Source organism: Phycodurus eques, chromosome 10 (genome assembly GCF_024500275.1).
Source record: "Phycodurus eques isolate BA_2022a chromosome 10, UOR_Pequ_1.1, whole genome shotgun sequence".
Lineage (NCBI taxonomy): Eukaryota > Metazoa > Chordata > Actinopteri > Syngnathiformes > Syngnathidae > Phycodurus > Phycodurus eques.
In genome coordinates this window covers 17,975,052-18,001,204 of record NC_084534.1, presented here as the reverse complement: position 1 = coordinate 18,001,204, position 26,153 = coordinate 17,975,052, and the positions used below count along the sequence as shown (strand labels likewise).

The window sequence follows — 26,153 nt, the reverse complement described above, 5'->3', positions numbered from 1 at the left end:
ACAAGCTGGACATTTCTTTCCATTTTAGTTTTTATCTGAACGAAACAACAGATTTGGATGGACTCAATCATTATTGCATTTGTAATAATGTTATAATCTGAAAATAATAAACAATAGTTTCATTAAATAACAGTTCGACAAATTAAATGAGGTAAAATAAAGAATATATCTAAAAGCTCTATTAGTAAAAATACAATAAAATAAATGAGCAAGTAAAAAACTAATCAAAAACTAAATAAACAAATACAGTGAAATAAACAAGATACAGTATATTTTATAATTAGATATAAATTAAATGAGAAAAATAAAAATGTACATCTAAAAACAAACACCATGTGTATAAATTACGCTAGTCACTAGAAGACTATAGTGTACAATATTATAATGAGCACAAATATCTAAACCTATATATATTTTACAACGTGATAATATAATAAAACAATAACGTCATGATGTAAATTTGAGAAAATCCAATAAAATAAAAATAATAAAAATACACAATCTAAGTTATTTAAATAAATATGAGATACCACCACTCAAAGGAATAATTCCATATCTTTTCAGGTAAAAGAGGTACTGCAAAATAAATAACCTTAATGTTTAAATGACTTTTTAATTTGTTTAAATTTAATTTGACATTGTGATTTTTAGGTAGAAAAATGAAGTTCATATTGTTAATTAAATTGTGTTTTGTTCTATCATAATAATAATAATAATTATTATTATTACAATTATTATTGTGTTTTCTGTTCGATCTTTATTTATATACAGCACTTTATTTGTATTTATTTATTTATTTCAAAGTATTTTATAAATACGTTAAGTAGTGTTAAAAGGGTGCGTGTAATGGTCCAATAAAGAAAGATGAGTAGATTCCAAGGTGGCGCATGCTTTGCTCTTTTGAGCAGCTAAACAAGCGCCACCAAGTGTGCGTCGCTCGCTCCTGGGTCGGAGTGACGTGTGGGCTGCGCGCGCAGTCGAGCTGACACTTTTGCGGAGCGCCCACAGCGGAGACAGACAGCGAAGCGACAAACGGTGAGCGCAAACTTTACTTGACACCAAAAATAAGATAGCAGCCGAAAAGCATTGACCACCGCGGGGGTCTTTCTCCTCCTCGACACCCGCGACGCAACCTTCGGGCAGTGTGCTGTGCGCGGCTCGCGGCCTCTTTTGCTTGGATACATTGACATTAAAGCTCCGGCGAGTAGCTCCCGAAACACTCCCATTTTAGGCAAGGCCAGGCGGAAGGGCAGGTAACGCTCGCCCCGCTCGTTCCCCCTGACCCCGGAGCTCATAAACCTCACCTCGGCTCGGCTCTGGGCGGAGACCGTCAAAGTAGTGTTGACATTTGAATGACTTGGCGAGCGGTTGTTGCCTGTTTTGGGGCTTTTGGGGGCGAGGTGTGTGCTGCTGAGCTAACAGGCTAGCACGCTAGCTAGCCGCCGCTAGCGGCCCGTTAAAGCTAGCTAGTTAGCCTCATTATTGCTAACGAGCTTTGTAACGGGATTTAGCGGTGTTGCTCACACCGTCCCCGCACTGGCATGTTTATCTCATTGGACCGGATTATAGATTAATGCTACCTCATATGTGAAAGGGCTTTTTTTTTTTTTTTTACGCGTGGGACAGGAGGAGTTGAATTAATGTTATTGGGAGAAGTGTTCCAAATTGGCTTGGTTCGAGTCCACACTGCGCTCCGGATTGCAGGGGGATTTAAACACGACGTGGATTAATAAATATGAAGCACATATTGTGGGGAAATGAGCCGGTTTCATATATTGCAGGATCTATAACAGTGGTCTCGACCCACTTTTATAGACGTTAAGAACAAAGAAAATACAATGTTCATATAGCCTTTTAAAACATGAATATCATGTAAAACTGCACATGCTGACCTCATGTTCAAAGTGCTTTTCAGTTTGAGCACCTTATTAAGAAACTGTGGTTGAACATGACAACTGCATGTGCCAAAATGAATAAAGTCAAATAGAATATCCAAATTGCGTGCAATACGGCCACAAAATGTCACTGACTGTATCTTTGCACTGATCTCTCTTTTCTTTTTTTTTTCTTTTTTTAGGACAGTCCCTTACCTAATACAAAGGTATTTCAAGTTACAAGTTATGTGATGCGAGCTGTTGCTCATCCTTTAATTTTTATGTATTTATTTAGATTTTGTCTTGCATTGCGAGCAAAAATAAAAAATTTGAGTTAAGAATGCGTGGACTTAACAACAAGCAGCAATTTGGTAGAGAGTGAACAGTTCTTCAAAATAGAGGCCAACTGCTTTCTTCAATCTTTTAGAGGGCTTTTTTTCTTGCAAAATGCATTACCAACATTTTTGTCACATTTCTGGGGTGGTAGAAAGGGTTAATTGCATTTGTATTTATTGAATTTAGAAAAGATGATTTGAGATACAAATGCTTTGTGTGGCCACAGACCAAATTAAACTCATAAGTAAAGGCATCACTGTATTGTCCCTGTGGGACCCCGAGTACAGGTACTGTTAAACACCAAGTAACATTTCTGATGAATACCAGAACCGAAATGTTTGCAAATTTGTGTAATTTTTCCCCATTTGAAATGATTGGAAATACAATTAATCTGTTCCAGCCTCAGAACCAAGTTAGGTTTAGTTGAAACGAAAATCCAGTCAGTCACTCTTAGCCACTTCAGCTGCCTTAGTTGCCTCTTGGTTCTTAGCAATCGTACAAATGGTAGATTTTGCCAAACCAAGATCAGAAATGCAGACACCATTCCCATTTAGCTATTTCCTTCTTGTTTCCTTCTTTCCGGTGGCTTTCTGGGGGTTTGTTTGTGTGTGTTGCAGGCTTAAAAGAGGAAAGGAGGCACACTCGTCCAACAACTTGCACAATTACAGCTTCTACACTTACGTCCTCCATCCTGTGGGGCCTAACATTGTTAACACGATGATGCTGTCTTGAAACAGCCACTTCCCTCCCCACATACACACTCTTCAGTCAGTCTGCTGTCTGGTACAGGAACAGAGAGTGGAAGAGGCTATTTTAGACTGAGAGCGTGAAGCCTTCTTGTGTCTCTGGAAAGAGGATGTGGTTACAGGTCAAGGTACCGTTGACAGGATGGTTGGATTTATTCTGCTGATGTTGTTGTCCGTCGCAAAAACAACCCTCGTTTGATTCTGCTCCTTTCGGTATAGGTGACACACAAAAATAAAAACCAAAGTTAAAGAAAAATGTGGTCATGCAGATTTAGGTTCGGTACACACACAAAGATAATCAGGCTCTTTTTGTCCCGATTTTGCCCTTTCCTGACAAAGGATGTCAAACAACAGACAATCTTATGTTTTATAAGATTATAATATGAGATTGTCCTTAAATCTAAGGTGTGTTAAGAGTGGATTTGTCCCAATTTTAGGGATGGGGCCGGCAATCTTAAATCATGAACATGTTCAATATTTCTGACCAAACCTCTTCATGTATGTCGGGGAAGCTGACACATCTCTGAGTCATGACGCCCCAAATTGTGACATGGAACAGAATATGGCCAATGAAGAAGCGCCCTGACTCTGCAACAATGAAAAGACTGTCAATAAAAACAAACGTGTCTCAGATGGCAAGAAATATTTTCCAAAGCAAGTCGTTTTTTTTGAGGACATTACCATTTTACAAGGCTCAGGCAACCTTCAGAATCACTTGGCAAAGATCAGCGCATATCTGGAAGTGTTTCTTCTTCTTCCTCGCTTTTGTGAGATCACGTGAGATTTCTAGATCGCCAGTGGAACAGAATATTTATTTCTCTGGTATTTTGTGCTGTGATTAAAGGACCACACCACACACAATGCGGCCAAAACTGTTAAATGCCTGATTATTTTTTTTTCTTTGTGTGGTCTTTCAAGAAAACCATTTCAGTTGAAAAGTCCTTTTGTGTACTAATCTGTTAATGTTCTGATGAAATCTTCTTTTCGTCCTCTTTTTCAGTAAAGTGGGTACGTCACCCCGCCTCACATATCTCACTATACCAAAAGACCTTAACCACTGTATAACAAAAAACACATCAACAAAACATTCTACTTTAGTGTGTATTCCAGTGCACTTATCTCCCAAAAGTAACTTCCATGAAATTTTTTTTTCTTGCTTTTAAATAATTTTAGAATCAAATATTATACCGGTTATCCCATCAATATTTTGCATTATTAAGCAACAAAATGTGCCTATGAGGTGCAGGTATTATTGTTGTCCACTTGGTGATGCTATCTTCTATCTGTGGCTTTGATTGTGTGTGGCTTTAAAAGGTGCAGCCTGGCCTGGTGAGTGACGTGGGAGTTGGTGAATGACATTGTAAAGGTGGCTCTTGTGCGCTTACGATAGCGGCTAACTGGTAACTGGGCTAACTATTAGCCAGTCTGTGTACCGTTGAGTTTCTGGTCATCAGTTGTGTTACTGCATGAATGTGCTTATTACAGGTTTATTTTGTTATGGTTTGTCTGCCCTTGACCACTTCTGGTGCATTACAATACGTTCTAACTAGCTAGGCTATATTAGAGGAGCTAACATTGATACCTTGTGTTGGCGATTGTGGATGTGCTATTGTTGTATGTTAGTTCTCCTTTGTAGTAGACACATTGCACTTTTTTTGTGAAATTATCCCCAAACCTTTTGGTAATTCTGTCTTTTTAGAAATCTTTTCCCTTGGTGCGCCACCATCATGCCAACATATTTTTACACGGAGTGGTGCATGGGACTGCAGTAATGTTAGTCCATGTGGAAAACTGATCATTGCAAAGCTTCTAGGCAAAGGTTTTGTGTTGTCATTTATTTAATTTTTTTAATAATTCTAATTCAAATCATCGTTTCAGCTGCCTTGTCCCAAAAAATCCAAGTAAAAGCAAAACATGCACATGTATAGTTGGCACTTTTTCTGAATTGAGGTTTGTCCGTTGCATTCCCAGTTGAGTTCTTCGAAGTGGACGGTTTAACTTCTGAACTTCGGCTCTTCTGCACCATTTACATTGTTGGAACATTGTCATCTTGCATTGTAAAACTATAACATGCTGCATATTCTCTGTCATGTAATGTTAACTATTTACCTAAATAACCAATGAAAACATGTTTTATTATACCAGGGTTATAACCAACTGAAAATGTGGTGAACAGTTTTCTAAAGTGCTTCTCGTCATTAGATTTGTGGGCAAGCTGGGGCCTATCTCAACTGCCTTTAGACGAGAGAAGCGGGTTACACCCTGGACTGGTCACCAGCCAATCGAATATATTTTTCGTGACCTTTTCATGTACCCAGAATATTTTAGATTTTTTTTTTTGTATGAAAAGCCTAATGACCTCGGGTTTTTGACAGTCATAAAGCATATGTAGTTTTGAGGTTTCAAAAGGAGTAATTTTTTTATGTTCAAGAATATATTTTTCATCCAAATGTTTGCTGTAATTATGATTTTTAGTTCTGCATTTAAGTAGGTGAGTAATGGACTAAGGTGACTTTAACCAATTTGGGTTACGTCGCTGCCGTAAAAAGGAACTTTTCTTTTGGAGTTTTGGTGCTGTACGTTATTGGGAAGTTGTTATAATACCTTCAAACACTTTGTCGAACAATGTAATTCATCATAATTTGTATTTCAAATGTTAAAAATGGTAAAGCAGAAGATGAATTATTTCGAGTACTGTTAGAATCATTCCAAATGTGAACGTGTTCAAGCTAAAACCTTGTTCTGCACATTAAAATTCTAGTGACTCTTAAGTCTCCTATATTCCGGTGGGATAGAGTAAATCACTTAAAAGTTGTTTTTAGGATCTTAGGAAAATGAAATTGAGCAATTTTCCCCTCTCCTGCTTCAAAGGCAACATAACCGTGATTGCATAGGCTCTTTCCCGCTATGATTGCTAGAAAATTATAGTCTTATTGCTATTAAACGTCATTACTTTTGGTCTTGACTTGGTCCTGCTTTGTGCAATTAGCCTCGTATTCTTCTCCGCTGCTTTGTGTGCGGTTGTCGTGTGGTGCATCTTATCAACGTTTGACCAGAACGACAATTTATACACCCTAAAACCTCAATTGGATGTATAAATGCCACGTGCCAGTAAGATGTCACTCTCCCGTGCCGCTTGCTTTAACGGATGTGCGCTCTTCTCGAGAAGGGCCGGCTGTCAATCATAATCCCGCCCTGCTTAGTCAGCAGCTGTGACAGACTCGCTTATGTCAGATTAGCCTGCGCCAGGAAATCCTGACTGTACTCTCGCGTACAGCATTGCTCCGGGTTACACATGCCGCTCGCAGCCCTACATGGTCACATACCTTTTGGCCCTGGAGGGTGAGTGATGTCAGTGTGGAGCGTGTGCTCGCTGGCACACCGCCTTCCCTCGCTCCTTATTTGCCGGGCCGGACGAGCCGAGCGTTTGTTTTGCTAGGAATGACAGTGTTGTTAAGAGGGAGTGGAGACAGGGCGAGGTTTGGTTGAAGGCAGATGTCCTTAAATGGCCTTTAATGTTTGCTTTGTTGAAAAGTACAATGTTGTAAAACGTATTCTGAAGAATATCTTGGTCTAGATTTACACTGCAGGTTTTAGCGCCCAATTCTGATTTTATGCCTGGAAAAAGTTTTCAATTTCTTTTTTTTCCCGTTTTTTTTTTTTTTAACACCAAAAAAACTGTTTGAACATGGGTGTTTAGACTTTCTACATCCACTGTAGCTTCACGTCACCTCTTTTGTAAATAGTTTTATTATTGATGGTATTGTGTTAACAAAAATAAATGTTGATTATATAATGTGTTTTTGTTGTTGTTTTTTGAGAATAATTCTGTGCTAATGAGTACCCATTTTTGACTGAGCACCCACCCCCAAAAATGTCTGGGTACATCCCTAATTACACACATCCTAATTGTGCCACATGAGAGCAAAACATCAGAATTGTCACTTGAATCATGCAGTGTAAATCCAGCCTTAATCCTAAATAGATTGTACTTGTATGTATGAGTGGCCCCTTTCACAGTGCCTCTAAAAGTCCGCCATGCCCGTTTTCTGTGTCGCCGGTATGAACTGCACTGACAAGGAACTGAAATTAAAACAATAAAATGAAAAACAAGAAGTAGGGTGGTAACTGTGCTTGCCTTCTTGTGTTGCATGTCAATGTATTCTTACACCACTGCACAAACTAGTTCATTGCATGCCATTCATAACCTTGAATATCCGGATCGTTATAAATCAAGGATCCCATGTAGCTCAGGGTGTTCCACAACGCAAGGGCAGGGGTGTAAAGTTTAACACCTGACACTCGCGTCTACCACCCTTTTGTGTTGCTATATTATCCTACATCATCACTCATCTAAAATGATTCTGGGATGTTGTCGTTGAGTGAAAGCGCACACAGGCATTATCGCTCCTTCGCTGGGTCCTTTTTGAAAGACAAACATGAATAAATGCTGTATCTTATGTGTCACGGCTCAGATGCGCCAAATTTGCGGTATCTCTGTAAAAAGAGGCAAGTCCTAAGCTTTAGCTTTAAATTGGTGCATCATAGTTGTAATGGCATTTATTTACCAGTGCCTTTCATGCAGCCTTTGTGGCTTCCTGCATTCAGATTATTAGTTGCACGGAGGTGTCATTGCAAGCAACAATTGATTTCAACACGAAGGGGCTTGGGCAGTAGTGAGTCTGCATCGTGCAAAGACAACTTTCCTCGCTACCGCGGATTAACAATAATGAATTATTCACACCCCAGCCTTCATCTGACCGTACGGCCACTGCTTGCCATTGAAGTCGGCCGTCTGCAGTCTTTTGTGCACTGCTTTGAGTTTTTTAATCAAGTGTGCCGTGTAAAAGGGGGTCATCTGCTCCCTGGTTGCTTTTGATGCGTTGCAAAATGGTTGATTATGAAACGGCCATACTGTTTTCATTGCGGCCCAAAATATATTAGCCGCCTTGTGTGATTTTCAGCACAGACGTCATCATTCATCTTTAGTGGCATGTATACAAGATAACAGTAATGATGATTGGATACATCCATCCTCTGTAGCACTTTTCCTTGTTGTTGTGGGTGAATTGGATACGTATCGCAACTGACTTTGGCCGAGAGGCGGGCAGCACCCTCGAGTGAGGTCGCCAGCCAATTGCAGGACGCATATTGACAAGCAACCAGTCACACTTAGATTAATACCTGCTCAATTTAGTCTTTGAGCCCAATACGCATGTTTTGGGAATGTGGGTGCAAGCCAGAGTACTTGGAGAAATCCATGCAAGCATAGGGAGAACATGCAATTGCACGATAAAGATAAAATAATAACTGTGAAAGTGAAAAGTCTCCTGTACAGATGACAGCAACTGAGGGCAATACGCTGAAGTGGAACATTGTCCCAATGGAGTTACAGTTTCGTGCGTTCCGATTATTAAGATGTGTGGCGACATCAATGCGCCAGCAAAAATAGTTTTCAACACAGGGCAGTGAGTGGTGGGTTTTAAACTGCACTCTGGCTTTACACGCTAACATCCTTCCTCCCCTGATACTAAAGAAACAGAAATACAGAAATGATACATAAACTGGCAAATTCATGCTTCGACTTCAACCCCTTGTTCTGCGTCGGTACTATCGGTACATTACACATGGCAGCGAACTGGGAAAAAGCTGCGAAAAAGCTGGCTAAAGGGGGTACATGCATACCAATTTTCAGACCGCAACAGCTTAATTTGTTAGCCCGTCTATGGTCTTTTGCACCGTGTGTTCGGTAGGGCTGTCCACTTCAGGGTGGTGACTCGAATTGGGATTCAACTGGGCATGGGAAAGCCATCATCGAATCTGAATTTTCAGACTCTAATCAGAACGAATCTTAGAATATCATGCTACTTTATTATGACGAGCTGCATTTTGGTGGGGTGATAAAATTGTCAATTCGATATATGGTACTCAAAAGAAACTGAGACTTCGCCCAGTTCCCTGTCAACCTCACTGTGACGGTCTCTTTGCAGTGACCCACTTGGCTAACCCAGCTGACTTGGCGCCATAATGCGCACCAGGGATTGGAAGCCCTCAAAGCCATATTCCAGAGATTGCACAATTTCTTCCTCATTATGACCCGCACTACCCCTACTGACAGCTGCTTTCTATCATTTGCTAGAAAAAGACAACATGCTGATATTTCGCAGTACCTTTTTAAAAGAGGTAATTGAGCAAAAAAAGTCTCTAGGGTGTGCCGTGGTGCATGAAAGCAAGCCGATTGTGTCATTGTGAGGAATAGAAGCAGGATCCGTGAATCACCAGTGCAGCGCACGGCACAGCTGGCTTGTGTTAAACAGAGGTCACATCTTCTTCACCTCCTCCTCCCTGAAGGAGCTCCACTTATGGGTGTTCCCTTAATTGTTGTGTTGTCCCTTTTGGCCATAACCTCCAGGAATTGCTAGAATCCTTCCTTTCTGGAATGGAACAATGGGGAAATTCCTATTCGGCTTGTTTATCTTTATTGAACTACTAATTTCCCATGTCTTTTTGTGCCTTCTCCAGACTGTTTGGCTGTCTGCTGAAGTGATCCCGCCATGCGTGAATACAAGCTAGTGGTGTTAGGCTCTGGAGGTGTGGGCAAGTCCGCTCTGGTAAGTGTTCCCTCCTAAATGCCTCCACTCACGCCACCTCAATTCATCTATTACACTTCTGCAGTACATTTTTACTTTTAAAAACACTCTGAAGTGAATTTTTCGATTGTTTCTAAATACATTTGAATGTAATTGCTGAAAACGCGCAGACTGAGAACTATGTAGTACTCAACTGTGGAGATATACCGTTAAACTCTTTCAAAATGTCAGTTTTTCTTTGACGCACTTCGGCGTCCGGCATGAGTCCCCCCCTCCTCCACTATAAACGATCTTGAGCGCCTTCATTCGCATCAGTGGTTATTTAGTGCAACTGCGAGTTACTAAGTTGTTGTTATTACTAGGCTCACGCCTGTTAGCTTGAGAGCTAGCTGGTTGCTAGGCCCTCTCGTCATGACGTGGAAAGTCCGGCAAGGATCCGGTGGCATTTAGTCCAGTCATCGGAGGCTTTAAACAAATATATTTTTGGGGCTCAAACATGGAATTTGTAGGCATAAGAAAGATGGTAAAGGAAGTAATATCCATTTTTCAGCAGGGTATGTTTTCACACATTTAGCGGACACACCTAAAGCGTCAGTATGGAGACACCAGCTTTATTTTATTAATTTTAAAAAAAATATATTTTTTTTTTTTTTTGTCATTCAAATTTGGCAAGATTGTTTACAAGACACTTCCCTGTGGTGTCAAATTTAGAACATTCTTGACAGGGCTTTAAAGACTTTATTGGATTCACTAAAATAGGATTGCACTGTATAGTGGTAAAGTGTCATGGTACCTTGCCGTGAAATATCAAAACGATACCACTAGGGCTGCAACATCGACTCGATAATTTAAAGTGTTGGCAATGAAATTCATTATCGATTTGTTGCGTCGCGGGATTATTATGTCCATCACTCGCTCGGTTGACGCGTTGCACATGCATGGCTGCGGACCCAGAATGCTCTCATGGGCATGACCTATTTGCATCTCTAAAACAATGCGTACACTGAATTTGGAGGATCTCAGCACTGGTAATACATAGAATTCTCTTTAGTCGTCTTACTGTCGATGTTGTTGAACAGAACATTGCTATTCAACCCGTTCATAAACAACTACAGTGACTGGGACGAAAGTGGAAGGGTGCCCGATATTGATGAGTTATTTTTAGTGATGTGAATGTGTAACAAAAGGATTATCATAGACAACAACAAAAAACTGTACTACCTGGTGGAAACATGGTTGTTTCGTCCAACCTTCATCAGTCTCTTTGGGGTTCTGCATCAGCGCAGTAGTAGAGGATCTGCCATCAAACCGCTTTTGATTTTTCGACAGATGTTTTATTCATCCCCTGAGGGATGTAAATTGTCATAGCAACACTATTCACACTTTTATTGTACACTCAATAATATAAATATCTAAACAGCCAACAAAAGACAATAGAAATGCAGCAGTAAAGAGCAATTAAAAGCTACATGCTTTTGAGAGGGCTTCAAATGCTTTTAGCACAACAGGTCAGGGGAAGTGTGGCTTGTGAAACTTGACATCCTTGTCCCACCTTTATGGCTTTGCCGTCTACACAGTCGCTGTCCCGCCTCTGGTGCGGCCCTGATATTACTTCCAATGTCGAATATTGGCAGGGGCATCCCGTCTTTGGCAGACGATGTAAAAGAGGCTCATGGTGGTCTTTAAATGCATTGTGATTCATCCCACATTGTCTTCTCTTTTCCAGACAGTTCAGTTCGTGCAGGGAATCTTTGTGGAAAAATATGACCCGACAATAGAAGACTCGTACAGAAAGGTGAATGTCCCGAAAGGTGGCACCTCTACTGCGTCATGTCACATTGTTTTGTTTGTTTTTTTCTCCAGTGTGCCGTCACACCCTTCTTCCTTCAGCCTCTGCCTGCTTTATTTTCCCCTTGTCCGAACATTATTGTTCCTTAAGCGTTTGACCTGTTATCAAATGCCAATTGCAATGTGACTGCAATTGCTGCCTGTTATGCATGTTTGATAAACCATCTGTGCTTTTTCCTTTCAGCAAGTGGAGGTAGACGGGCAGCAATGTATGCTTGAAATTCTCGACACAGCCGGAACAGTAAGTAAATCCACAGTCAGAATGTCACCACTTGATTTGTTGTTGAAGAGATGAGCTAGAAAGGCATCTAAAGCTTTCAAGGAAATATATTATGCATACATACATACATGCATACTATTTGTCACAATTTAAAACAGTTAGCAGGTGTCTTATCATGTCTGTGACATGCGTTCGTCAAAATACCCTAAGGAATCAAGAATAATTGTACGCTTTATACTCTGTTGTCTTCCTGAAATGACCTTTTTTTTGAATGGGTGTTAGCTCATGCAAGTGAGCGTCTGTATACCTCGCCCCATATACTGATGTTATATTTGTCTTATGTTCTGTTCAATCATATGTACAACACTTTAAAAACAGCATTTTTTGTTTTGTTTTGAAATTGCTCTATAAAGAGTTGATTTGTTAGTAGCGAGTCCGGCTTTTTGTTTATGATGACTGTGACTGTTTGTGTGAGCCTGAGCCTTGCGAATAATAGGGCTTAAAGACGATAAAAGCATTATAACTCGTGTAGGCAGCAGTTCATATACTATACGACAGTTTTGTGGCACGTTGACACATCAACAGACGTATATATACCCACTACCACATTGACAACTTTACCAAGCAGTCAAGTACAGGCGCACCTTGCCTTGCGTGTTTAATTCACTGTGACTGAGCTCCTAACGCTGTTAAATTTTATCTCAAATTGTGAGTGAGATATGTGATACTGTGCATATTTATTTAAAACTTTGTTAATGAATTTATTTATACCTTATTGTTGTATTGCTGTGATTTGTTTTTTGGTGAAGCACTTTATGTTGCAGTTTTATGTGCGAAAGGTGCTATACAAATTGTTTGATTTGATGATTTATTTATCCAGGTAAGGGAATTGAGAACAGATTCTCCTTTGGAACGTTGACCTGGCTGCAGACAGCAGAGAAACAAAGGAAACATAATGGCACACACACATACGACAAACACTACAATGTGATATAGTTACATGTTTACATAATAAATTTAATGACATCATAGCACATGGTAAACAAAAGGTTAATAACAGGTGGAGCGATCATATACAGTATCCCTCTCTAACTTTTTACACAATTATATTGGAATGAATAAGGGGAGTTTTAGTAATTGTTGCAGAGTGTTCCAGTCATTTGGGGCAGAAAATTGAAAAGACGATCGACCAAAAGTATTGCGGGCCTTGGGAGCGAAGAGCTTAGTAAAACTGCTGGAACGGAGCGTGCGGGTGGTATGCATAGTGATCAGGGAACGAGGATAGGGTGGGGTCTTGTCAATGAAAGTTTTATAGCTAAACATGTACCAGTGAATGAAGACACGCAAATTAACCAGGGAGGTACATTTCACAGTGGTGGGTGTTAAATGGAGCACCGGTGACAAAGCGGATGACAGCGTGGTACTGTATTTGGTGTCTAGCTTGTGGAGGAGAGTTTTTGAAGCCATCTTGTACTATGTCTCCATAAACTAAGATTGGGAGGACAGTCATTTTAATGAGAGGCACTTTAGAAGAACAATGTTGTGGTGATGTTGATGTTGTGGCGTTTCCGCCGGCAGCTGTGTATCTGGAGCTCACTTGTTCCACAAATTTAGGCTCACAACACATAGTTTAAAAAAAATAAACCGAGAGACTGCTCGTAACTCGTGACTGTTACATTACAGTGGGGTGGAAGTGCAGAACGACTTGCTCACAGACACATTTTCAAAATGCGCAGATAACAAAAACATTTAATTCCATTATCTAATTTCATTCTCACTTGACAAGTGGGCAGACACTCCACAGAGACCCAACTTTTTGTAAGCCATAACAAAAAAAACAAATCTATTTTCCATAACAATCGGGAGAGATGTCTTCACGACTTCACACACTGTTTTCCCAAATATTGACTCTAGGCATCTTTGCTTTTCCTGTATGATTTATCAGAATCTTCTTTATTTGCCAAGTATGTCCAAAACACACAAGGAATTTGTCTCCGATAGTTGGAGCCGCTCTAGTACAACAGACAGTCAATTTACAGAACACTTTGGAGACATAAAGACATTGACAAAAAACAATTGTGCAAAAAGATGCAGAGTCCTCTAGCACTTAGAGCAGTTCGAATGACTAATATTGCAATAGTCCGGTGCAATGACCATTGTGCAAAGGGCGCTGAGACTTCAAGGAGTGTATGCGGTTTAAAGTGACGAGTAGTGCGATCATTTTAGCACCTTAGCTACGAATAGGTTAAAACAATTCTTCTATGGTGTTCTGAGGGATCCCATCTGGAGTTGTAAAGATGCCTTAAGTAATACCATGCAATCTGGATCTGGCTTCCAGCTGAGAAATGATCACAGCTTTGGCCGAGTTCCTTTTAATTCCAACCACCCTCAGCTGTTGGCGTGCTAACTGGTTAGCATTTATCTCCAAAGCGCCACTTTGCCAAAGTGACATCTTGCAGCTGGACGTTTTCTCGCCGTCCGGCTCTTCTTAATCCAAGCCGCTGGACTGTTGTTCGTACTATTTGCCTGCAATCTTGCGTTTTTATACTTTGATGTGGCTTGAGCAACATACAGTATGAGTTCAGGCTGTCTTTCTAGTTCTAATAATACAACCATGCTGCACATAATGTTGGAAAAACATCTCAAGATAGATCTAATCTTAACGCCAGTGACACCCTGTGATGACTTGTATGACGAGACTCATGGCTTGTTCTTCCTCGTGGCTTTAGGAGCAGTTCACGGCAATGAGGGATTTGTACATGAAGAATGGCCAAGGTTTTGCCCTGGTTTACTCCATCACAGCGCAGTCCACCTTTAACGACCTCCAGGATCTGAGGGAACAGATTCTACGAGTCAAGGACACCGAAGATGTAAGAGTGTGTGCGTGCGCTTTTCTGTCAGCTCTTCATGGCATGTGTTCATTTTTGGTTTTATTTGTGCTTGAAAGGCTTGCGGAGCACACAGCTGATAGATTATAGTCCTCCCATGCTTCCGTGTTCTCAGCCGCCTACATTGTTCAGTTTCTATGGAGACCATTTAACGTTGAAAACCAGACATCTTATGCAGGGCAATTAGAAATTCGTATTAGCGCAACACAATGGAGGCCGTGGTGTCCCAGTCCTACTTGTGTGTTGCAAACAATGAGAGGTCGGACAGTGCAATTTGTACACTCTGCATATCATTGTGCAGTGCATGTCCCTGGTTCGGGACTGCTTAATTTGTGGTCATTCCCCCCTTGTAGCTGATTGGTTTGATCCGAGTAAAAACAATGAATGTCTTTCCCTTAGCTCTCGTAATTGTCAGCATCAGAATTACATTAACATCTCATTAGCTTCTAAATGTCTAGCCTCTTTCACATAGAGACTGATAAATTGAGGCATCAGAGCCTTAACAGATGAACTGGTGTTTATCCACCTGTGCCATTTATACAGAACCCCGTGTAGGTGGGATAGAGCCTCAGCTCTCACGCCCAATTCTCAGCATAAGATTAAAGTTAGCACCTGCAAAACGTTGGTCCTTTTTCACACAGTAATCCAACAAATTCCCACAGCAGAGCTGTAAAAGATCACTTTGTATCCCTCTGCCTTTCACACAGGACCCAGTGAAGGCACGATATTGGCGTGACAGTAACTGTCTTTCCCTGAGCTCTCGTGATTCTATATTTTATTTATTTATTTATTTGCCTAAGAATTGAATAAAGTTTTCTTTAGCTGCAAAAGGTCCTAGCCTCTTTCACACACTAAATTGACTCATCAGAGCCGTAAAAAAAGCTCATTTAGTACTTGGCCACCTGCCTTTTTCACAGAACCCAGCGAAAGTGGACTGTTACCAATACAATGACACTGTCCCTCACACTTTTTTTTTTTTTTATTAATAAGAATCAAATAGCATCTCATTAGCTGCAAAAAGTCTTTCCTCTTTCACACAGAGATCCTGCTAATTTGCGCCATCAGAGACGTAACAAAAGATCAACGTATGTCTTTTATACAGAACTCAGTGAAGGCATGTTTTTCCCTTGACTGCAACTGTCTTTTTGGCAAATAATTAATTGAATCTGCAATAATGTATCTATACTTCACACCTGACAGTACCTCTGAAGGTGGAAAAATTGTCGGGTCGAGTTTATCCCAGATAAAAGGCGGAAGAGTGCCGTCTGGGAGCGGTTGTTTTCCGGACGTCTCCATGTTTTGGTACATGTAGGTCATGAGGCCCTTTTAGAGTAAAGCTCCATTGCATTTCTGGTGTCCTGGCGCTGCAGAGATCACGTCATGCAATCAAGGATGTCCTTTTTTGGAGCTCCTTGTGGGGAACGAACGTTACCCCTCATTTTCTTTTCCCTTCCTCTCCCTCCACATGGCCACATTTTGTGGCATAAAAGTCCCCCCCCCCCCCCTCCCCCCACCAAAAAAAAAAAATCCAACTCTCTTATTCAGTGCCTGTTTGTATGTTTTCCCCATTATTTTTCCCTCCCGCTCACCATTGCTAGGGGGCCTTGTGGCTTCGTTGTGGTCTGGCACTCCATGTGAATGATTGGAACGCGCAGCACTGATGTGCAAGAGAACCAGAGTTCATTAAAGCCACACTCCGCTGTGAGGTTGTGGTGTGTTTTATTGGAGCCGCTGTGGTTGGGGAGCGAAGGCTAGCTTCCTTTGCGCGATTTAAGGTGAGGAAACCGGTGACTTCCTCTTACTGACTACCTGGGCATACGTGTCTCTAAAACCCAGAGAACTGCAGTCAGTCATGATATATTGGAAGACTTGAGGTCAGGGAGCATATTGTTAGCCTAATTACAAAATTTTCCAAGTCATTTTTTAACGTTTTCAGAAAACAAGTAAAAAAAAAAAAACAAATTCAACGAGAAGAACCTTTGTGGATTACCATGACCTGGATGACTGAGAATCTGCGCAAAAAAAAAAAAACTTATTACAGTTTTTTTTTTTGGGGGGGAGGGGGGAAGTGAGTTAAAATAACTTGTACAATTATGCTATTAGGCTAATGATATAGGTGATATGTATAAAGTCATTAGTATTCAGTGTTTCCTGCAATATCCCGCTTCATCGTTCGGTCCCCTGCTCTTTTCCGGATTACTTTCTGTCTGTCTGTCCGGAAAGTCCCGCTCTGTTGCAGAAATCTGTGTTTTATAACAATCGTTTGTTTTAATTTACTTATGTGATGCCCTTGCATGTGGGGAAAGGAGAGCCAAATTTGCTGATGCACTTTTCAGCCATTTATTGACCACTGGGATATCAGTAAAACTTACAAACTCAATTGGCGAACTCACACGGGAGCTGCTATGTCAGCCACAGCTCGTGCCCAGTCACTCACACGGACTACCTGACATCACGCCACGCCGCCATGCCCCCCCTCATAGAGGTGCATACATGTATCTGACACAGAAGCTTATGTACAGTATTTTCTATAAAATGTTTGCTTGCAATTTTTGTCTTCAACTATTTTACAAATGTGTTTTAATGTGTTTAAATGAGTTCAAAGCATGTAGGAGGGGTAAAACTAAAAACAAACATTTATGGTCTGTAGATTTCCACCTATAACAGGTGGGTCTGGAACATATCACTCGTCATAAACAGGGTTTCACTGTATTTGTGCTGTGGTTGTATTTGTGGCCACTTTGTCAGCTCTGGTGTCAGTTCACTGTTGACGCCTGGTTGAAGCCTCTTTTCCAGGATGGCCTTGACATCTGTTTATCTCTGCCGCTCACAGAAACGCACAGCCAACGACAATACCGACGATGTTTGCCTTTTCATCCAAGCTCAAATTTGTCGAATGCTTTTACGGCCTTGCCAAGCTGGGAGCAGACATTCCCCGGTCGCCGCTACAGCCGTTTTTGTTTTCCACGCGCCATTTAGCCGAACTGGCAAAATGCACAGACACCCTTAATATCGCTAAGCTCAATTACAAGTCTTCAATGGGTTTCTTTGCAAAGAGCAGCACTGTGTGGTTGTATTGAGGCGTGCTGTTTGTAGCATATTGTCCTGCTCCAGAAGTCCACCAGATTCCAACAGTGCTCAATTACCAGACTTTAAATGAGTCTACTTTGAGCACAGCGGGGCCAAATTTCATCTTTAAAAAAAAAAGTTTGTCATGATCTACTAAAGTGAGCGAGCAGTCGGTGGTGCGTTCACTTCCCAAACTTCCTTACAGCTCTTATGCAAGACGGGGTTTGTGACTTTTCAGGACCATGTCCGTTTCTGGCTGTAGTCTGTATGTATGCCCCGACCCAGTTCATGTGACTCACTGTTCTTGTTTGTTTGAAAGTGCTGGCTGCGTTCATTTTAACTGCAATGCAATCTCCAAAGAATGCCACAGTGTGCGGGCTACAACCTGTCTACAGCATGTTAGCGACGTCTGAGCAAGCGTGGATACTTCCAGTGGGCTTCCTCATGCTGACACTGAACATTTTTCTTTCCTTCCAGCCTGCTCTCTCTCTCTCTCTCTCTTGCTCTCTCCATCCTTTTTATCGCAGCTTGGCTTGACATTTGCGTTAGCAGCGCATTCCTCGGCTCTCCCAGGACCCCCTGGGAGAAATGTCGTTGGGTAGACCAGTACCCAAACGGATTGTTTGGGTATCAAACATGCTACCTCTGTGGCATTAATAAAAACATCCTAGCTTCTTGTCGTCTGCCCTGTGACCACGGGGAACAAGGATCATGGACCCCGCCATATTTCTCCTGCACCTCTTTGTTTTCTTAGAGTATTGCAGCCGGAGAGTAGAGCTGCAAGCTCGTACATGTCCTGCTAATATCCAGTGTTTCCACATTTCCCAGGCAAGGAGAGAAAAGCAGGAATTCCCATGGAATGATTTAGTAGTTGGTGGCCCACCACAAATAAATTTCTCCTGCAGATGTCTTGTTGGGAATGTTTAAACATTTCCACACATTTTAGGAAGATGTGCTCACTTGAGGCTTTATCTTACATGCTTTACAATGGAAGATAAAAACAACCCCCCAGTGTCCCATCGCACACGCAGTCCAACACTGTCATGTATGGCACAGGACAGCCCGTATCATGAAATCCAGCTGAAATGTTTGGAAACGCTGAGGAAGGAAAAGCGATGCTATCCCAGCTGGGCGGGGCCGCCGCTGCTTCCTCCGAGCCCGGCGAGCAGCTCCAGATAGCCGCTCAGGAAACAGCAGGCAGGATGAGACTCATCCCTACACTACGACGGAGCTGCAACCATGCTCACGCTATACGCCACCGCCGTTCATTTCACCTCTGTTACTGGAACATTACAGCTGTACAAAAAAAGGTGTGGGCATTTCCTTAACCAGTTGGGCTTCTTCTCAGTGGCTGCATTTGCTTTTAGCAAAACAAAAGTAGCAGCACTCTTTTAATATAGATTGCATCATCAGTTATGCAACCAAAATGATTCTTTTGACTTCCCAGAGGGACTGATTGATCTGTTTGGATTGTCCTTGTGGCTGTCCCCTTGAAGCTTTGCCAGTATACTGTAACGTAGGGGTCACTGACCTTTTTGAAACTGAGAGCTACTTCCTGGGTACTGATTAATGCGAAGGGCTACCAGTTTGATAAACAGTTCTGAAAAAACGAATTTGCTGAAATTACCTTTGTTAATCTTCCATGTTCTTAGTAATAATAATTGTTGATTATGTTAATGATTTCTAACAATAATTAGGAAACTGATCATTATACTTTTTCAAATGATCACTTCTACAACAGTCCTAGAAAATCATAATGATCATCACTGGTGAGCTATTTTTTACAACAGGCCCACTTGCTACTCGTGGTCCTTGGGGTCTACCTGATTACAGCATCGGTCACCAACTGGAAAGAGCATCTCACAGGATATTCGGATTGGTTTTGACACAACACTTGTCCTCACACACACAACATACAACAATATCACAAAAAATACCAATGTGCTTGCTAAAATAAATCTTTGTCTGTGTAGATTCTCACTCCTCCAGGTTATGGTAATCAGCAAAGGTAGAATGGAGGCATCTGGACTCTTGTTTGTTGATTTTATTTTTCTTGTTTTCTGAAAAAGGTCGAAAATGAGGTATTATGCTATGAGGCAAAATAATATATATATATTTTTAAATGGACTAGTGTTATTCTTATCGTGTGTGGTCTCCTTCCAGAGGACCAACACACACCTAATGATTTGTCCACTAGCAATCAAGAGTCTTGTGTTCTATGATCATACATGAGCGACTAAAAATAAGCAGCAGCCAAGAGTAGCTGTTGGCTAATCCCGTAAGGCTAAGGTTCTTCTCCCTCTCATTTCTGCTGTGCCAAGAGGACAGAATATAAAAAGTGAATGAGTTGGTCCTCCATTTCAGTGGTCCACTGTATATGATTATTACATTCTGGTGGATCACCTGCAGCCTTGCTGCTTTAATTATGAACAGTTACCAGTTTTTCATCAGTTGATTTGACATTTTCTTTTTCTCAATTCAACACACGTTAACGGGTATGTTTAAAAAAAAAAAAAAAAAGACGTTTCTGTGGTGTTTCCTCAGGTGCCAATGATCCTGGTGGGCAACAAGTGTGACTTGGAGGATGAGCGCGTGGTGGGAAAGGAGCAGGGCCAGAACCTGGCCAGACAGTGGAACCACTGTGCCTTTTTAGAGTCCTCTGCCAAGTCAAAGATCAACGTCCTCGATGTGAGTTACCAACACACTTTTATTTTATCCAACGGTGATTACTTAAAACCACCTTTAGTCAGAGAGATCATATGTTACAATATGTTACTACCAATTTTCCCCTGACAGGAAGTTGTCTTAAGTGGATGATACATCCGGCAATTTATTTGAGGAAATGCGGCATTTGTTTTGACTTTGCTTTGTTCTGTTTGTTTTCTCTCAGATCTTCTATGACCTGGTCAGACAGATAAATAGGAAAACGCCAGTGGAAAAGAAGAAGGCAAAAAAGAAATCCAACTGTGTGCTGCTTTAAAGACCCTCCCATCCTAAAGCCCCTGCAGCAGCTCTGAGCCAGGTATGTGTTGAGATGTATGCTATTGTTTTTTACAATTTCATACTATACACTTAAATTACACTTGTCACACTAGTTCAAATCAAGTAATATTCAGGGGTGGTTTTGTCTCAAGCAAGTGCTGAGTATGACTCATGTTACCATGATGACCAGGGGCGGAGCTAGGGCGTTGAGAGAGAGTGAGCGGCTACGTAGTATTGTCAGCTTAGCAACTTTGAAACTATATTTAGAGATTTTTCCGACAAAATTGCAGACTGCTGTAGACTCTGACTCCATTCGGATGTGTGTCCAGACGGCACATGAACGGAGCTTGGACAAGGCACCGCTGGCTAGTGTTACCAGAAACTGAGTGTTGGGCTGGCTAATGTAAATTAGCCTAATTGTGACATCAAAATTAAGAACTTCCAGCACACGGACACATTTTTAGCAATGGGCAGTTCACAACAGATTGACTTGTTTTTTTTTTAAATTTCACACTTGACGGGGGGCAGGTCCTCCAGAGACCTAACTATTTGTATATAAGCTATTAAAAAGTAAATTTTCTAAATGTGCCATTTAAATATCACATGCGTCATGAAGAACAACCTGTTTGTGAATCACAGGCTTGATAAATGTTGTGTAATAGCGTTGATATTGCAGCTTTTGTGAGTTGTTGTGTATCATTTGTTACAAGTTACGTGCTTGTTTGCACCATTACATTGTGTCGATATCGGTTTTACTTCCTCCTTGTGAAAAGCTTCTGGGAGAGAAAGGGCTCCACCTCCAGGCAGCAAAGGGTACAACTTACTGAAGAAGTCGAAGCTGATTGTACTCAATTTAGTGGCCTTTTTACTCCTGACCTGCCGAGGTGACACTCGTGCCTCTCTACTTACGACGTACAGATCCAGGAATGAAAAAATACTCTGGTAAAGGTAGAAGCACTGATTCAACATAAATTCAAAATAAAAATTTAAAAAAGACTGAAATGTACGAAAGTAAAAAAAAAAAAAAAATTTTTTTTTTGTTTTGATAACTGAGGGCACTGAAAAAAGGTACATTTTTGGTTATTTCCCCCTCTTATCCTCAACAATAATCAAACAATATGTTCATTTAACACATTTTAATCACGTGCAACTGATGAACATGTTCAAATTAAGTAAACAAAAAATAAAAATTCACCTTTTATTAACTCAGCAAATCTATGAGAACACACTGTTTCGATAGCATTCACACAAGTTGAAAAAAGTAAAAAGTCCTTTTTTACAAAGTGAGAAGTAGAAAGTACACCAAATGTTTTCAAATGCAAGAAGTAAAAGTAAAAAGTAATCAGAAAAATAAATATTCAAGTAAAGTACAGATACCCGAGAGATCCTTTTTTGTACAGTAACAGAATATTTAGTTTAGTACTGGTTCACATTCATTTAGCTGACAGGAAATGGCAAAACTTATACTAAACTTTAGAACTTTAAGGAAATCTGTGCCTTTTTAAAATTACAGTTGTTGATTTCTTGTTCTGAAGTGGTCTGGACAGGCTTGTATTCCCTGACTCAGCCTTGAAAAGTGTCAACGTTTCATTTCATCTGCATTTTTTTGTTTGTTTTGTTTTTGTTTTACTTTTCCTTTCTTGGCACCTGCATGACTGAATGAGTCACTGCCCAACAGGCCAATGGATTCACTTGTGGAAGACAGCCCAGTTCTGTGAGGAAATCCTGATTTATCATCAGGTTATCTTGCATTTAGATACACTTTGTCGCTAATCCAATCAATGAGAAATCAATATGTACAGTATTTAAACTGCTAACGTTTTGGTCAGCATAGAGAGCAAACTTTTCCATCCAAACCTTTGCCATGAACCGTGGATTAGTGCAACAGACAGCGCCATTGTGCCCGGGCTCAGACATCATGGCGGCCCTAACCACCCACTCTGTTCGCCGTTCCTCTGTGTGAGAGTTCACACGCTGGCCAGCCCGCTGACCCAACACTAACGGGATTACATCCCAACTGTGCCACCGGTCTCTTGCAGAGTACATACTGGCACCCTCACCCCAGAGGCCTTATTTATACAATACAGTGGACAGTGGATGCTTGGACTGTGCGTAGAGGGAAGTTTCCGTAGTCGAATAAGTAGTTATAATGAAGCATTATGAGCACTTTGATAGGAGTAAAGGGCGACGCAAAAAGCAATTTTTAATCTTAACCAATTTTTTGAAAATTAAGAGACACCACACGAGAGGGGGGGAAAAAGTGGGCAATTGTGTGCTTACTAGGTAGGGGTTGAACCGATTAGTCGTCAGATCGACTTTACAACTCTGCGTTGATGTTTAAAGCTTGACGTTAACTGCCAATCACGTGTTTTTGGCGTCATGTTTTCCATTTGTCCAATTTACAGAGGACTTACGACTCACCTGTCTGCTGCCGTCGCCGGACTGTAACGCTCTGTGGAGCACCGAAATGTCCGGCCAACAAGGCAACAGAAGGGGTTGTGTTGGATGAGAATAGCAGCTATTCTTGCTAACTTCGGCTAATCCGATCGCCGGTAGTCTTAAAATATTCATACTCACGGGACTGGCAACAAGGAATGAGGGCAGCGGTGCAAAGTGATCCATCTTAATTGCCAAAATGTTATCTTCAGTAATGCGCAGGCAGCAACTGTGTCCTAACGGTAACTTTATTCATAGCACATTCACAACACGCTAGGGGTTGAACAACATCATACCTTTTGTAGGTGTAGATGCAATGTGCACCTGGGAAGAACGCTGATTACATCATCTCAGCATGTGACTAAAACAGACCAGACGAGAGATGATCTCCGCGGCATTCTACGCGCAGTAACTTTTTTTTTTGTCGTGTGCGCGTCAAGCAACGCAAAGGGGCCGCGCGGGCCAATTCGTCGGTCACGTGATGCAATGCGGGCGTTGTTGGCCACGCAACCGGGGGAGTATAGAGGCCTTTAGTTGACCTGCCGTAGGCGTCAGCTGACGCCATCGCTCGACACGCAGTGGCTAACGTGATAGATTTTTTTTTTTTTATAAATGCGCGAATTAAGATTAAAACAATAATTGTTGCTTTAGATCAAAGAAAACTAAATCTTTGTTGGTTTTTTTTACCCCCAGACCTTTGGGGGTCCTAGCCAATTGCCTGTGTTTGCCTAATGGTGAGTCTGCCCCTGGATGTGGGGGGACGTTATTAGTATTCAGAACAATACAGAATGGCTTACTCTCACAGGCACATTTTCAGAAAAGGGAGATAATAAAACTTGTATACTGTTTCTATATAAGCAATGAAAAAGTAAATGTTCCATACGCCCGCTCCATGGTTTTAAATGCAAATGATGTCATAACAGTTGGCGGCCAACAGAGGGCGCGAGAACTCTTAGCTCTTAGCACATGATCTTATAAACTGAGGAAGCAAGTGAGGACTTAACTGCTGTGTCGCCTTGCAGAAATGCTGTAATGAAGAACTGTTGCCCTGATTGGAACATGCCAGCATTCCAACAGCCCTGCCCATCCTGCGGCCCCCCCCAACCACCTGTATCCCCCCCACTCCACTTTCACTCCATCAACCACAAACGGTGAATCAGCTGAGCGCCCAAACCGCTCCTACCCGAGACGAGACAAGGATGATGATGTATGATGCGGAGATAAAAATCAAAGAGAAAGACAGTCGGCGAGAGACGACTCTGCTCTCTGGCCTCGAGGACCTTCTTCCGGTGTGTGTCTGCTGAAAGGGCACATTTGCTCCATTTCTGCATCAAAAACCAAAAGGCTACAAACTGGTGACAACAGCGCAGGAAATCTGTTAAAAGATACAAACTAAATGTCCATGAGCTGCCTAGACACGGCTAAAACAACAGCCCCTGCCTGACCCCTCCCCTTTTTCTTTTTTTTTTTTTTTTTTCTTTTTTTTTGTGACACTTTTAACAAAAAAAATAACAATTAAGTGAAACATTAGAAATGGGAGTCAGTATTTTTTCCATCTTTTTCAATATATCGTATTTGAAAGACATGAATTTAGGCGCGTGATTATAAATGTACTTCAAAAACGAGCATGAAAAAAGTTGCATCAGTTCATAATTGTAGATGTGAAACCAAGTGGAAAGTGTGAATCATTTTTATTTTTGGTTGGCCATAAACATTTTCTCCATACCTGTCATGTCAGTGATGATAGATCAAGGTCTATAATTTGTATATTATTTTATTTTATTTCTTCAGTTTCCCACCTTATTGTTCATGGACTTCTACCGATATCTCTTTATCTCTGATGTGACTTGATTTTATACTTAGTCACTGGGAATTTCATAGCTCCCATAATATATTCTAATGCCATTTTTTTCTTTTTTTTTTCTTTTTCTTTTTGCATAATAATAATGCTTCGGACAAAAATGGGTCTTTTATAGAAGTAATAAGGGGCGGGGAATAAGGAATGATTTCTATGTCTCTTGAAGCTGAAATATATTATACTAAACCAACTCGAATAATGCTTCTTGTGTTTTTCTGTCTACAATGTTCCAGCGTTTATGGATTATTAAAGTACATTTTAGTACATTTTCATGATATTGGTCAATGTATTTTTGTGAATTAAACTTTTAACCAAAGTGCTTTGGTTACAGGTTGGTCTTTTTAGCATGTATAATCCTCCGGGTCCATTGAATGTCTTTGAGGAACCACGGGTTATGTAATGATCATTCAATGAGAGGCTATAACATAAATGCATGTTGTGTGTATTATGTACTATTTATACATTTAGTTCCGACCCATTTAATTGGACAATATGGAGAAGTCACTTCATGAGTGCTATATAGTGGTGCCTTGAAATACAAGCGACTCAAGTTTTTACATGCCATTGTTCTGCTGTTTTTTTTCTTCTTCTTCTTTGACTTGCGAGTGCACAGTTGAGATTCTACACATGGTGGCACCAAACTCAACTCATGTCCCAATGAGTAACAGTTGGGCAGATAGTGACCAGTTCTTCAAAAAAAGGTTTCAAGCTGTTTACTGCCATCCCAGTTGAAGTTTTCTGTTAAACGAAACGAAAGAGAATTACATGTTTTTAGAACAACCAAACAACTGTGCCTTTGGCACATCCTCGTTAGCTTGATGCTAACACTGAAAAACTCCAAAGACGAGCTAAGAATTGGCATCGAAAGTGGCTGTGTTTCTGTAACACTTGAAGCGATGATTATTTGAATCCAAATAGTGAAGTAACACGTAGACAGACAATAATTCATTAATTGCATGTTCTTTATCCTCTGTGGAAAAACTACCAGAGTTATTGCACCTTACCGAGTCACTGAGAGTGATGGTGACTCTTCATTTGTGTCTACGACTATTCTATTGTCTTGCGGTGGGAAAGGTGAACAACAGAAGGAGCAGCACAGTGAATTGAATTGATGCATTATATCATGATGCACAAACTGATTAATTCCTTACATTCGATTTAATTATGCCATTACTTTCCAAACTTTCCACATACAGTACAAGTTAGGGGTGTGAGGCAAACCCACAAATAGAAAGAAAAAAAAAAAACACTGCTACCTTTTTTTTTTCTTCTATTTTTTTACATTTTTGGTGTGACCTGTTTTTTT

General features: G+C 40.9%; 1 protein-coding gene across 2 annotated transcripts; it reads left to right on the top strand.

The window, feature by feature from the left end:
- Positions 1–946: 946 nt before the first annotated feature.
- Positions 947–25,163, top strand: LOC133408301 (ras-related protein Rap-1A-like). 2 transcript variants are annotated; one of them, XM_061687019.1, is made up of 9 exons: positions 1,001–1,035; positions 2,078–2,101; positions 9,479–9,567; positions 11,273–11,341; positions 11,579–11,635; positions 14,344–14,484; positions 20,116–20,259; positions 20,462–20,593; positions 24,012–25,163. In XM_061687019.1, exons 3-8 carry the CDS (start codon positions 9,511–9,513, stop codon positions 20,549–20,551), a joined length of 558 nt encoding a protein of 185 aa, XP_061543003.1. In that variant the 5' UTR covers positions 1,001–1,035; positions 2,078–2,101; positions 9,479–9,510; the 3' UTR covers positions 20,552–20,593; positions 24,012–25,163. The 2 variants fall into 2 exon arrangements, with proteins under 2 accessions (XP_061543004.1, XP_061543003.1); XM_061687020.1 differs by lacking the exon at positions 2,078–2,101 and having other exon boundaries at positions 947–1,035.
- Positions 25,164–26,153: the final 990 nt, after the last annotated feature.

Bases quoted from the DNA above. Each gene is read 5' to 3' on its own strand.
- LOC133408301 (XM_061687020.1), top strand. From the start codon at position 9,511: ATGCGTGAATACAAGCTAGTGGTGTTAGGCTCTGGAGGTGTGGGCAAG. The intron at 9,568-11,272 runs GTAAGTGTTCCC...TCTCTTTTCCAG, and splicing joins GTGTGGGCAAGTCCGCTCTG to ACAGTTCAGTTCGTGCAGGG. The intron at 20,260-20,461 runs GTGAGTTACCAA...GTTTTCTCTCAG, and splicing joins CAAAGATCAACGTCCTCGAT to ATCTTCTATGACCTGGTCAG.